General features: G+C 49.5%; 1 protein-coding gene across 3 annotated transcripts in view; it reads left to right on the top strand.

The window, feature by feature from the left end:
- LOC123771462 (uncharacterized) overlaps positions 1-14,375 on the top strand; it is a 127,163-nt gene that overhangs the window by 51,416 nt on the left and 61,372 nt on the right. For all 3 annotated transcript variants that reach the window (XM_045764007.2, XM_045764008.2, XM_045764009.2), the window contains exon 2: positions 2,992-3,713. In XM_045764007.2, coding sequence (XP_045619963.2) covers positions 2,992-3,713 — 722 coding nt within the window. The remainder of the gene's footprint in view (positions 1-2,991; positions 3,714-14,375) is intronic.

Genomic DNA, 14,375 nt, shown 5'->3' with positions numbered 1-14,375 from the left:
TTATTGAACAATCAACCACAGAAGGTGATTGTAGTGCTTTTAAAATGATAAACTAACCTACATACGTAAATACATGGATACACAGATTTACGTATGCCCTACACAGTGTTCGATGTGTCTTTTACACTTAAAAATAGTCACTTTTCAGATACTAAACGAGTCATTTAACTGTGTAACCAACATTAGCTTATAGGAAGATATAGAAAATGAGTATCCTCAGTCGCTATGACTGATATATGCAAAATATTCTTTTGCACCCGATAGATATCTACCTTTTATTGTGTCTATCTTATGGAGGGCCCGAAAAAAATTACAGCAACCATACCTAATTTTTCCTTGGGTCTTTTGCAGTTTTCTATACTAATATTTTCCTATTTGGAATACATGAGTGTGTGAACCATAAAAATACACCAGGAGCACTAAATATCGAATGCATTGTAGTTAATAATGGCATTTTGCACGACTCGGGAGATATGTGAGTGAAGGGTAGTGACAGGAGAGGCGCAGATGGTCTGCCAGCCTCCAGGGCCGGCGCAGATGGTCTGCCAGCCTCCAGGGCCGGCGCAGATGGTCTGCCAGCCTCCAGGGCCGGCGCAGATGGTCTGCCAGCCTCCAGGGCCGGCGCAGATGGTCTGCCAGCCTCCAGGGCCGGCGCAGATGGTCTGCCAGCCTCCAGGGCCGGCGCAGATGGTCTGCCAGCCTCCAGGGCCGGCGCAGATGGTCTGCCAGCCTCCAGGGCCGGCGCAGATGGTCTGCCAGCCTCCAGGGCCGGCGCAGATGGTCTGCCAGCCTCCAGGGCCGGCGCAGATGGTCTGCCAGCCTCCAGGGCCGGCGCAGATGGTCTGCCAGCCTCCAGGGCCGGCGCAGATGGTCTGCCAGCCTCCAGGGCCGGCGCAGATGGTCTGCCAGCCTCCAGGGCCGGCGCAGATGGTCTGCCAGCCTCCAGGGCCGGCGCAGATGGTCTGCCAGCCTCCAGGGCCGGCGCAGATGGTCTGCCAGCCTCCAGGGCCGGCGCAGATGGTCTGCCAGCCTCCAGGGCCGGCGTAGATGATCTACCAGCCTCCAGAGCCGGCGCAGATGGTCTACCAGCCTCCAGGGCCGGCGCAGATGGTCGACCAGCCTCTAGGGCCGGCGCAGATGGTCTGCCAGCCTCCAGGGCCGGCGCAGATGCCCTGCATGATTCTCATTACTTAAATACGTCTTCAGTGCGTAGCAGCCACTACCAACATCGGCTGTTATCTTCGTGCATCTGGACGTGTCTCTCACATTACGCAACCATTAGCCATCATTGTCGTCCGCCCGGGTAATCAAAGCGTTGATAAATAGGGGAATGTATTGCGACACTAACTACTGCACCAGGCAGAAGGAAAAACGCGGCGACTACCGCAGCGTGACGGTGGAGGTCCCTTGGCGCCGCGCACTGCCAGCGGGGCCAGGGGACACTCGTCGCGGGGGCGACGTGTCGTGAGGGTGACGTGTCGTACGGGTGACGTGTCGTACGGGCAACGTGTCATGGCAACTTTCACTTAATCACCTGTAAGCCATACATCAACAAACCACTCCGTTCTCGCTATACTTATATGCTTTGACCCCGGATCCGAGGACAGCATTTAAACATCGGTTCGGTTAATTCTGACGGCGAATATTTGCCCAATACCGGATATTTACACAAAGGGCTCTATCCGACACTGTTGACTCCGGGTTTCCATTGGCTGGCTCGGTGTGGATTAGTAACTGGGCGGAGGGTCACAGCGAGAAGACATGTGGACCAAGGGTAGAGGTCCTGTGGCACGCCAGCTCACATGATTATGTGTTTAAATATGTTGTGTGAACTTCTCCCTAAGTATATATTGGGTGATGTTAGTATTAAAATTAGATCTTCTACAAATACTTTCATATCTTCTAGAACTTGTTTTTATCAAACCTTTAAATAGAGTCCACGAGAGCTAATGCTATATAAACTATTAAAACTTGCCTTTTAGAATACTTAAATTTATTCCTGGGGTGACACACATGTTCAGCGACGCCCTTATCATTTGTAGTTTTCAGACTATACCAAATTATTGCTCTCTAGCATCACAAAGGCTTTTGTTAACCCTTCTTGTGCACCCCAGTAATGGCCTGCGCCGCCTCCACACACCGCCGGCTGTAACATACATCAAATATATTTTACGTCAAATGTCATAAAATATAAGAGTCAACGACTTGATGCACAGAAGTCTTGCTCTGACTTTTTGTTTCAAAATCATGTAGTTCCGCTTTTCAAGTCTTCTCGAGGTCATGTCGACAGCAGAGTGAGTAGTTGTGGGCCAAATTGTTAGCACGAAAGACAAGAGGCGATGATGTGATATTGGAATGTCTGCCAAACATTCTAGAGAGATTTACTCTTGCAAATTGTCGTGTCGGTGTGAGGAGTGAGGACACTCTTTGTCTTAACACTCTGTCATCCACTGGAGGAATGTGTGTACTTGGTTAAGGATACAAAGGGTTAGAGTTGAGGATATGGTGATAAAGCTTAATGCTCATTTTTTTGCTTGGTGGGAGGTGGTTTTCGTATTTTACTGTCGGTCAGTAAAGTGTAGAAGCAGTCGGGGAGGTGTAGAGGCAGTGTTTTATTTACACACACATGAGTTTCATACCATTTACACACATGTGCTTTATCTACGCACGTGTGCTTCACTATATGTACTTTATTTACACACACATGCTTCATGTACGCACGCACACTTCATTTACACACACAAGCTTCACTTACATGTATGAATCAAATAGTTGAAAATAACCTGTTCTTCTCTAGCCTTCAGCGACTACAACATGTTGTGCCGGAACCACTGCAGATGGACCACATCTTTTGCATTAGTCTGTCTTTCCTCTGTACCTTACTATTCTTAAAGCAGCTTGATACAGTTTAAACATACCACAGCAGAGTCAGGCCAGCATATGCGTGTTAATAGTATTCATGTTGTTAATTCAGTGTTGTTTCCCCAACAGAAGTCGCCATGTTGAAGCACGCCAGTCCTCAGAGGTCTTCCTCCAGTCTCGCCCAACATATGCCTCCGTCCCCTACTGCTGCGCGCCCTTCCGAAGCCAGAGGTAACGCCCTTGTGGCCGGCAATGCCTTCAGAGACTCGTACAGTGAGCGTAGTGTAGACTGCGATAGCCTTATCGTGCCTGCCTCCTTCGCTCAGGCAGAGAAACAGGCCGGCTACCAAGTGGGGACTTGGTCGGGCGTGTCCCAGGCCAACGTCCGGCGCGGCCTGTCATTCAGCGCTCGTCGGGCCCCCGACGCTCTCTCCTTCAGATCAGTGCGCAGTGAGGGCCACCCGGCCTCTGTGGCCGCCACCATGCCCACGAAGATGGCCCCGGCCACCACCAGCATGACAAATGTCTCGACTCTTAAAACCGATGGGTCAAGTCCCAAGAGCGACAAGACAAGTGAAGAGTGCGGCCTCCAGTACCTCAAGGGCGACATGTCGAGCCTCAAGAACTTGTTGAGGTTGCCAGGAGTTCGAGGGCATGCTAAAATAATCGAGATTTCCAAAGACGGAGTTGTTTTGAGCCCCGACAGTCTGAGTCTCAACTCGTCCGACAGCTTCTTCACTGCTAACAGCGGCCGCACCTCCTCCAGAAGCTGGTCCTCCAACGCCTCCTCCAATTCCAATGCCACTAATACGTCGACGGAGTCCAGTTCCTCCACGTCTGAACCTGCTTCGGTGAGTACTTTCTTTTGTTTCTTCAATCCCCGACCGTCCAAGTGGTTGGGCACCATTCCTTCCCCCCGTCCCATCACAAAGCCTTATCCTGACCCCTTCCAAGTGCTATATAGTCGTAATGGCTTGGCGCTTTCCCCTCTGATAGTTCCCTTTCTCTTGTTTCTAATTTAATAATATTGAAAAAACTATTCGTAAATATTTAACCACATAACAAAGGTAATGCCGACATGATTGTCATTGAAGTACGAAGACCTTTTCGGTATTGTGTTTGATGGGAGAAGCAGTAAATATAATGTGAAGGTGTCTTCAGTTGTTCACAAGGCGACTACGTTAATAATGTGACTAAGGTTTGGGACATCACGTCTGTACCAGTATCGTGTTCACCTCGGACACATTATGTGTCATGTGGACCAACGCAATAGGGTTGGTGATCATATTTGTTTGAAGTAGAAAGTTTCTACTTTCTACTATAGTAGTTTCTACTATGGGCAAAGTTTCTTTCACCCTGAATGCCCCTGTTACCTAGCAGTAAATAGGTACCTGGGAGTTAGTCAGCTGTCACGGGCTGCTTCCTGGGGGTGGAGGCCTGGTCGAGGACCGGGCCGCGGGGACACTAAAGCCCCGAAATCATCTCAAGATAACCTCAAGATAACCTCAAGAAACACCAGCAGAAGCTTTCAGCATATATGGGGGGATATATAAGAAATATATTCATAATACAGAGTGTGTATACCTGTGACTGAAGGAGGTTCTACTTCAAGATGGGTATTTACGCTTTTAATTATATACGGGATCTGCTTTTCAGTTTGCATGGGATTAACGTAGGTGATTATGATATATTTGAAGGATATGTGGTGTTATCTCCCGTGGTGTGGAGTGGTGGTGCTGTGGTGGATCTCAAGGATACATGGTGTTATCTCCCGTGGTGGTGCTGTGGTGGATCTCAAGGATACATGGTGTTATCTCCCGGGGTGTGGAGTGGTGGTGCTGTGGTGGATCTCAAGGATACATGGTGTTATCTCCCGTGGTGGTGCTGTGGTGGATCTCAAGGATACATGGTGTTATCTCCCGTGGTATGGAGTGGTGGTGGGGGAGACGAACTGTGGAGGACCTTGTCCGCATCTGAGCACTGCGACTATTATTTAGAGGCATCTGAACCGCGCCGCGACGGGAAACCTTTGTGTTGGCGGAGGACACCTGTATCACCTCTCTCTCTCTCTCTCTCTCTCTACCAGGCTGTGGATGATGAGGGCTAGTTGTTGTTCTTGTTGTTTTAGATTCAGCTACTCGGAACAAAACGTTCCAAGTAGCACGATGTATGGTGAGCCCGTAGTGGACTTGCCTGGCACAGGAGCGGGGCTGTAACTTCTTAGAGGGCTACCAGACAGGTAATTAGGGTACCAGGGTGAAGGGGTAATTAGGGTACCAGGGAAACAGGGTGTTTCTCCCTCCAACAGCACGCGTCGTTCAGGTCCCACATTCTCTCAGTCGGATCCAGCACCCAAAACGCCTTACTTGCGGCCACTGAATTGATAAAAAAAATCGGCTACGCCCTCCACTCTTGGTTTAATCAATTAACGTGTTTTAGTTCTATTTAATTTGTTGTGATTACTAATAAATTGGAATAATTGTCATCAGGCTAGTAATATAACTTGACGCAAGTATAACTGAATATAATACGCAAGTATAACTTGGTATAACTTGGTATAACTTGACGCAAGATCGGTTTGAATGGAAAGGAGATACGTAGACATGGAAGGCATTAGGAGGTAAGTTATATAATACCGTGGTTCACTAAGTACCAATTACAGTAGGTGCCATCACCTACTGTAGTCAAAATCTTACTGAAGCGACCATACGAGTCAGAAATACTCATACTCCGCCCAAGTAAAACAGAAACAAGCAACACTTAGTGGGCCAGCCAGAGGCTTAGGGCCCGCCCAGTGGGCCAGCCAGAGACTTAGGGCCCGCCCAGTGGGCCAGCCAGAGGCTTAGGGCCCGCCCAGTGGGCCAGCCAGAGGCTTAGGGCCCGCCCAGTGGGCCAGCCAGAGGCTTAGGGCCCGCCCAGTGGGCCAGCCAGAGGCTTAGGGCCCGCCCAGTGGGCCAGCCAGAGGCTTAGGGCCCGCCCAGTGGGCCAGCCAGAGGCTTAGGGCCCGCCCAGTGGGCCAGCCAGAGGCTTAGGGCCCGCCCAGTGGGCCAGCCAGAGACTTAGGGCCCGCCCAGTGGGCCAGCCAGAGGCTTAGGGCCCGCCCAGTGGGCCAGCCAGAGGCTTAGGGCCCGCCCAGTGGGCCAGCCAGAGACTTAGGGCCCGCCCAGTGGGCCAGCCAGAGGCTTAGGGCCCGCCCAGTGGGCCAGCCAGAGGCTTAGGGCCCGCGCAGGAATATCAATATCCCTGCAAAAAAAAAAAAAAAAACTACTGTAGTAGACAGCTAACCAGCGTCCGTTTCCCTCCCCCCCCCCCTCAGCTGGTCATGACCAAGCTGAGGGTTATTCATGTTCATGAACAATTGGAAGACATTTTGCTGAACAAGGTTGCATGCGGTCTGGCCAGACACTCATTTGAATTGTGTAATTCAGCTTATTCAAGAGTTATTCACGAGTTAAGGGTCTTTGTGTTGAAATGTTCCTTCAGTCTTGTGTATTAAAGCAGCCTAACTCCTGTTTGGATAGTACTTTTTGTAACTATGTTCACTTATATTGACGTAATAGACAATCAGATAGTAGAATTTGGTACTATTCACTTTATAGTCCGAAAAAATAAAGCTAAAAAACTAACTTAAATATTCCTAGGCCTAGACATATATGTACTATAATACGCATGTTGACCAGACCACACACTAGAAGGTGAAGGGACGACGACGTTTCGGTCCGTCCTGGACCATTCTCAAGTCGATTCACCGTATAAGTTATTGTGACTCATCGCCTACTGTAATACGCCTAGGAAGGGTAGGTTAGGTTAGGTTAGGTTAGGTTGTTTTTGCAACATAAATTAAAAACCGTTTCTGGTTTGTCCAAATTTAATAGTAACAATTTCAACTATCTAATTATCTTTTACTTCAATATATGCACGGTGGCCCTCATCATAGGTCACGGGCTCACCATAGCCCGTGCTACTTTGAACTTGTTCCGAGTAGCTGAATCTATAACAACAAACAACAACCTCATCATATCTTGAGGTTATCTTGAGATGATTTCGGGGCTTTAGTGTCTCCGCGGCCCGGTCCTCGACCAGGCCTCCACCCCCAGGAAGCAGCCCGTGACAGCTGACTAACACCCAGGTACCTATTTTACTGCTAGGTAACAGGGGCATAGGGTGAAAGAAACTCTGCCCATTGTTTCTCGCCGGCACCCGGGATCGAACCCGGGACAACAGGATCACAAGTTCAGCGTGCTGTCCGCTCGGCCGACCGGCTCCCGACCGGCATTGCTATAAGCACTACCTAAGTTGGAGGACGGGCTGTATTAAAGATAAAGCAGATTCTAGTAACTTGTATACATAAAAATCTTAGTGGTATATGTATTAATATATATATGTGAGACATTACACAAGTGGTGAATGGGGGTTCTGGCCTATGTGACCACCACTCTGGTATATGTGCGCGGGCCTCATGTTCCCTAAGAGTGTCACATTCCTACATATTCACTGCCAGTGTTCACCATCATATTCTATGGGAGTAATGTTCAATGACAGTGAACACCATCACTGTATGTGGGCGCCATGTTAGTTCTCAGTGTACATTAAAATTGCACGCTGGCGTATTACGCGTTAATTGTTCAGCGTGTTGGCGTTAAGCTCATTGAAGATGAACAAATCGACAAGGGCCGTGACGAGGATTCGAACCTACGTCTGAGAGCATCCCAGACGCTGCCTTAATCGACTGAGCTACGACATGGTCAAAGAGTTGTGTAGTGTAGTGTAAATCGTTGAATTTACACTACAAATTGGGTATTGAAATTGAAATTGAAATAAGTTTATTGAGGTAAAATACACACAAAGGGATGAGGTAGCTCAAGCTATTCTCACCCCATTCAGTACAACGTGTTAATACATACATAGACACACATCACAAATAAACATATTAATTGGGTATTGTTGCTCGCGGATGCTAAGTTGGATGAGGGTGTTGGCCCGCAGTGGGTCAGCTAACCTGGAAAAGGGCGGGAACGCCAGCCAGCCCAACAGCTGCTCTCCGGTTGCAGCAGCAGGTGGGACAGTGATACAAAGGGTTTGGGAAAGGTTGCATGGCTCACCTGGCGAACTCCAGTCATAATTGAGGACCATTAGCTCCTGACGTGGAGCAAGAGCGGGTCTGGCAGGTAGATAGGGCGAGTCTGCGGTGGCCTGCGTCCTGGTCTGTGGTTCGCGGTGCATCTGTTATTGTCTCCTCTCGCTGTGGGTGTTGCCCGGGATGGTGGATATTATTGGCGGGGAAACTGGATATTGCAATAAATACAGAAGCTCAACATTTGGGCTAAGGAGCTTTATGCATTCCAGCTGAATGAATGGCGCCAGTAGCAGCCTACTGGCGGAGTAGTAGCAGCCTACTGGCGTAGTAGTAGCAGCCTACTGGCGTAGTAGTAGCAGCCTACTGGCGTAGTAGTAGCAGCCTACTGGCGGAGTAGTAGCAGCCTACTGGCGGAGTAGTAGCAGCCTACTGGCGGAGTAGTAGCAGCCTACTGGCGGAGTAGTAGCAGCCTACTGGCGGAGTAGTAGCAGCCTACTGGCGGAGTAGTAGCAGCCTACTGGCGGAGTAGTAGCAGCCTACTGGCGGAGTAGTAGCAGCCTACTGGCGGAGTAGTAGCAGCCTACTGGCGGAGTAGCAGCAGCCTACTGGCGGAGTAGCAGCAGCCTACTGGCGGAGTAGCAGCAGCCTACTGGCGGAGTAGTAGCAGCCTACTGGCGGAGTAGTAGCAGCCTACTGGCGGAGTAGTAGCAGCCTACTGGCGTAGTAGTAGCAGCCTACTGGCGTAGTAGTAGCAGCCTACTGGCGTAGTAGTAGCAGCCTACTGGCGTAGTAGTAGCAGCCTACTGGCGGAGTAGCAGCAGCCTACTGGCGGAGTAGTAGCAGCCTACTGGCGGAGTAGTAGCAGCCTACTGGCGGAGTAGTAGCAGCCTACTGGCGGAGTAGCAGCAGCCTACTGGCGGAGTAGCAGCAGCCTACTGGCGGAGTAGCAGCAGCCTACTGGCGGAGTAGCAGCAGCCTACTGGCGGAGTAGCAGCAGCCTACTGGCGGAGTAGTAGCAGCCTACTGGCGGAGTAGTAGCAGCCTACTGGCGGAGTAGTAGCAGCCTACTGGCGGAGTAGTAGCAGCCTACTGGCGTAGTAGTAGCAGCCTACTGGCGTAGTAGTAGCAGCCTACTGGCGGAGTAGTAGCAGCCTACTGGCGTAGTAGTAGCAGCCTACTGGCGGAGTAGTAGCAGCCTACTGGCGGAGTAGTAGCAGCCTACTGGCGGAGTAGTAGCAGCCTACTGGCGGAGTAGTAGCCTACACAGGCTACGTTATCTGGCTTTTGATTCTTCAATTCTTCGCAACCTTATTGTCTATTCTCCAGCCCGTCCCCACGAGCGTCACCAAACGTCAGTAAACTGATGTACTAAATTGCCCGGACTTAACCGAGGACCTATGAATAGAAAACGGGTCAAACACGTCAATTTTGCGAGTTGCTATGACTCTTAGTATATCAGTTTTTGACCGTATTTACACGTCAAAATGTGACGTACTGATGAGGAGGACGGGTTGTGTAACGTTGGGGTCAGTTATGGTAGCTGCGGCCAAAAGGTTTTGGCGGGATTTTCTTTTCGCTTGTAACTTCCGGGTAATTTTACACTCCAAAGGCTAGAAAACCTTTTGAGTGCGTATTGTCACACGGGCGTATTTTTGCGTATTGCGTGTGATGCAGAGTTACGGTAGCTGAATAGTTGTATTTTATGGTGGAGAAAGTATTAACGCGGGATGAGGGGCACGAGGGACGGGGATATCTTGAGATGCTTTCAGGGCTTAGCTTCCGCGCGGCCCGGTCCTCGACCAGGCCTAGTTTTTGTGACACATCCCCAGGAAGCAGCCCGTAGCAGCTGTCTAACTCCCAGGTACCTATTTACTGCTAGGTGAATAGGTGAAATAAATTTTGCCCATTTGTTTCCGCCTCCACCGGGGATCGAACCCGGAACTTCAGGACTACGAATCCCGAGCGCTGTCCACTCAGCTGTCAGGCTCCAGTGGGTAAACTAGTTATTTAAGGACCACTTGACATTCTATAATGGTTTCAAATTAGGATTTTCGATGGGCCCTGAAGCCAACGATTGACCATATCTTGAGGTTATCTTGAGATGATTTCGGGGCTTTTTAGTGTCCCCGCGGCCCGGTCCTCGACCAGGCCTCCACCCCCAGGAAGCAGCCCGTGACAGCTGACTAACACCCAGGTACCTATTTTACTGCTAGGTAACAGGGGCATAGGGTAAAAGAAACTATGCCCATTGTTTCTCGCCGGCGCCAGGGATCGAACCCAGGACCACAGAATCACAAGTCCAGCGTGCTGTCCGCTCGGCCGACCATTCATCAGGATGAAACTCAACAGTTGACTCTCTACCAAGTTATTATTTACTGCTAGGTGAACTGAAGCATCAGGTGCAAGAAAACATGCCCAAACGTCTCGCCTTCCAACATGTCTTCACACTTCACATACGGACAATCCCAACGAGGCATTCGTTAGCTTTAACGTGCTGTATAACGAAAAATGTTAAGTTAGCCAGTGTAATATTTTTAAAGCCTATTTGAATTTTGTGTGTAGGTAGGCTTAGGATAGGCCTTGGGTGTTTAGGTTGTGTTGTTAATTAATTGCATTTCCTGTACATGGATTAAACATTATTTGCCAACCCGTCCTTTAGCTATGTTCATTCCATCCAGCGGCCGACCCCCAAAACGTATTTATCAGTTTTTAATATACTGTTCATTCAAAATGGGCATTTTCTGAAATATAAATTATTATATATTAGCATACTGTGCACATTTAGGCGTAGGTTAGGTTAGATTTGGTGTTTAGGTGGGGGAGCCGGTCGGCCGAGCGGACAGCACACTGTTCTTGTGATCCTGTGGTCCCGGGTTCGATCCCGGGCGCCGGCGAGAAACAATGGGCAGAGTTTCTTTCACCCTGATGCCCTTGTTACCTAGCAGTAAAATAGGTACCTGGGTGTTAGTCAGCTGTCACGGGCTGCTTCCTGGGGGTGGAGGCCTGGTCGAGGACCGGGCCGCGGGGACACTAAAGCCCCGAAATCATCTCAAGATTATCTGTTGGTGATTATTCAACGTGTCCTCAAGCTAGGCTCGTTAAAGGGGCCAACGTCCCCCAAAACGCATTCATAAGTTTTAAAGTATTGTGTATTTTTAAAATAGTTTTGTTTTCATATATAAAATAATATATATTGATATTATATATTAAGTTCTGTGTATAGTTAGGTTAGGTTATGTTGGCGTTTATTTGTATTTGTAGTACGTGGGTGAAGCATGTTGACCAGACCACACACTAGAAGGTGAAGGGACGACGACATTTCGGTCCGTCCTGGACCATTCTCAAGTAGATTGTGATGAGGAAGTAGATGCAGGCAATAAATCGACTTGAGAATGGTCCAGGACGGACCGAAACGTCGTCGTCCCTTCACCTTCTAGTGTGTGGTCTGGTCAACATACTTCAGCCACGTTATTGTGACTCATCGCCTGCACGTGGGTGAAGCATTTACAGATTTGCCATTTGAACAGAGGTCATCGAGGCACTGTTCGAGAAGTGTAAGAACGTTATCAGTTGTGAGTCGTGTGTAAAGCGTTGTCAAATGATGGGTGTCAGGACAGTACATCAGGTGAAGGTCGTAGTGCTGCTGCTGCCCTCTTGTAATGAAGGGTCGTAGTGCTATAGCTGCCTTCTTGTGATGAAGGTCGTAGTGCTATAGCTGCCTTCTTGTGGTGAGGGTCGTAGTGCTATAGCTGCCTTCTTGTGGTGAGGGTCGTAGTGCTATAGCTGCCCTCTTGTGGTGAAGGTCGTAGTGCTATAGCTGCCTTCTTGTAATGAAGGGTCGTAGTGCTATAGCTGCCTTCTTGTGATGAAGGTCGTAGTGCTATAGCTGCCTTCTTGTGGTGAGGGTCGTAGTGCTATTGCTGCCTTCTTGTGGTGAAGGTCGTAGTGCTATAGCTGCCTTCTTGTGGTGAGGGTCGTAGTGCTATAGCTGCCCTCTTGTGGTGAAGGTCGTAGTGCTATAGCTGCCTTCTTGTGGTGAAGGTCGTAGTGCTATAGCTGCCTTCTTGTGGTGAAGGTCGTAGTGCTATAGCTGCCTTCTTGTGGTGAAGGTCGTAGTGCTATAGCTGCCTTCTTGTGGTGAAGGTCGTAGTGCTATAGCTGCCTTCTTGTGGTGAAGGTCGTAGTGCTATAGCTGCCTTCTTGTGGTGAAGGTCGTAGTGCTATAGCTGCCTTCTTGTGGTGAGGGTCGTAGTGCTATAGCTGCCCTCCTGTGGTGAAGGTCGTGGTGTTATAGCTGCTGGTGTCGTCTTGTATGTAGTGGTACTCACGGACTCTACACAACACGACCCTCTCTGGCAGCACTGGTGTGACTCAACGCTTCGGAAAATGAGCGCATGCGTGACTCAAGTTGGTGTAGGTGAGGGGGGGAGGGGACTGTGCAGGCATGAGAGCACACTACACAGTCATGGACCAGGCTGCTGCTGCTCCAGCCCGGCCCAGAGCCCGCCAGAAAGCCCGCCAGAAAGCCCGCCCGCCCAGCTAGTTCCCCCAGCCTGGCAGAAAGCCCGCCCGCCCGGCCCGCCAAAAAGCCAGCCCGCCAGAAAGCCAGCCCGCCCAACCCGCCAGAAAGCCAGCCCGCCCAGCCCGACAGAAAGCCTGCCCGCCCAGCCCGCCAGAAAGCCCGCCCGCCCAGCCTGACCTCATCAAACTCCACCCATCCCGAGTCCTCTTGCTTGAAACTACTCTCGTATCGCTTTTTAACTGAAATAACATGTCATTTTTTCCGTCATTTCCTATACTATCATATGACAGCTGGGATATTGGTCTGGTCTTTGAATAGTGTTTACAGTAGTGAAATTCGCGTTATCCAGTGGACGCTAAAATAGTAACATTCACGTTATCCAGTGGCCACTAAAATAGTAACATTCACGTTATCCAGTGGACGCTAAAATAGTAACATTCACGTTATCCAGTGGCCACTAAGGCCGTTAAAGTCGGGATTGTTGTATAAATTGTAAATGTTAACATCCTGTTAATTATCCTTTCAAGACCTCATTAGTTGCGCCTCTGTAGCCTCTATTATATTTGCTCTAACAGGTGATTGCACAGTTGCAGATGTGTTGATCTACCGTCAGAACACATTCTGCGTCACCCAACAACTTGCTCAATCCAGTTGTCATTATTCTCATAAACCAGTATTACTAGCTCCAGGAAAATCTGAAAATGATTGCATTTCGTGTCAGAATTTATCTATTCATTATTTTTTTTGTTTATGAACGGCATTTTTTTTAATTTTTCAACAGGATTTGTTTTTTCTTCGGCCCAACCACTTGGACTCGGCGGTCTCGCTTCTTTGCAGGTCGGCGTTCAATTCCCGATCGTCTTAAGTGGTTGGGCTCCATTCCTGGCCTCCCGTCTCATCCTAAATCCTTATTCCCATATCCCTTCCTAGTGCTATAGAGACGTAATGGCTTAGTGCTTTCTCTTGATAATTACTTCTCTCTTGTTCTACATTTGAGTAAAGGAAGACTATTGTCTGTGTGAGGGTGAAGTTCTTGTGCTGCTTCGTGACCTCACAATATGGCTCTTGTGTTTCAGCCTTATATCTCTTACCGCCCCAGTGGTTCAAGTTATTGGGCACTGTTGTGAACGCGCGCGCGCATCACTCTCACGATCTCTCTCTCTCTCTCTCTCTCTCTCTCTCTCTCTCTCTCTCTCTCTCTCTCTCTCGTTCTCTCTCTCTCGTTCTCTCTCTCTCGTTCTCTCTCTCTCGTTCTCTCGTTCTCTCGTTCTCTCTCTCTCTCTCTCTCTCTCTCTCTCTCTCTCTCTCTCTCTCTCTCTCTCTCTCTCTCTCTCTCTCTCTCTCTCTCTCTCTCGTTCTCTCTCTCGTTCTCTCTCTCTCTCGTTCTCTCGTTCTCTCTCTCTCTCTCTCTCTCTCTCTCTCTCTCTCTCGTTCTCTCTCCCCCCCTTCCTCTCCCCCCAACAAGTATACGTGGGTGTGGGAGGGGGAGAGGGGGCGGCATTTGCAGTAAACAATAAAAGTGGTACAATTGGGGGTGTCAGCCACCCCCATTGACTGTCGAGTTCAACACATGGGGGAACTGTGTCACCTCTCGAAAAAAAGGGGAAACGGGACTTTGTAGGTAAACGAAGGGAAGGAACTTTGTAGTTAAGGAAAAGGGGCAGAGCTTTGTGGCAAAGAGGGCATAGGCTTGGTCAAAGACTTTCCCATCCTCTTTGGGATATTGGAATCCCAAACCCACCCTGAGAGTGGCAGTGGACTCTATACCCATCCTGTGAGTGGTAGTGAATCCCCCGTAGTGATCCTATGAGCGGTAGTGGAACCCATACCCACCCTGTGGGCGGAGGTGGGTTTCAGAGGCACATATGGGGTCAGGACATGGGGAAGAATGTTCGTTTAGGTAAGCAAGTTGCA

Source organism: Procambarus clarkii, chromosome 76, assembly GCF_040958095.1.
Source record: "Procambarus clarkii isolate CNS0578487 chromosome 76, FALCON_Pclarkii_2.0, whole genome shotgun sequence".
NCBI classification, from domain to species: Eukaryota; Metazoa; Arthropoda; class Malacostraca; order Decapoda; family Cambaridae; genus Procambarus; species Procambarus clarkii.
Note: the sequence above shows the minus strand (reverse complement) of the source record. Positions and strands in the feature narration are given on the sequence as shown.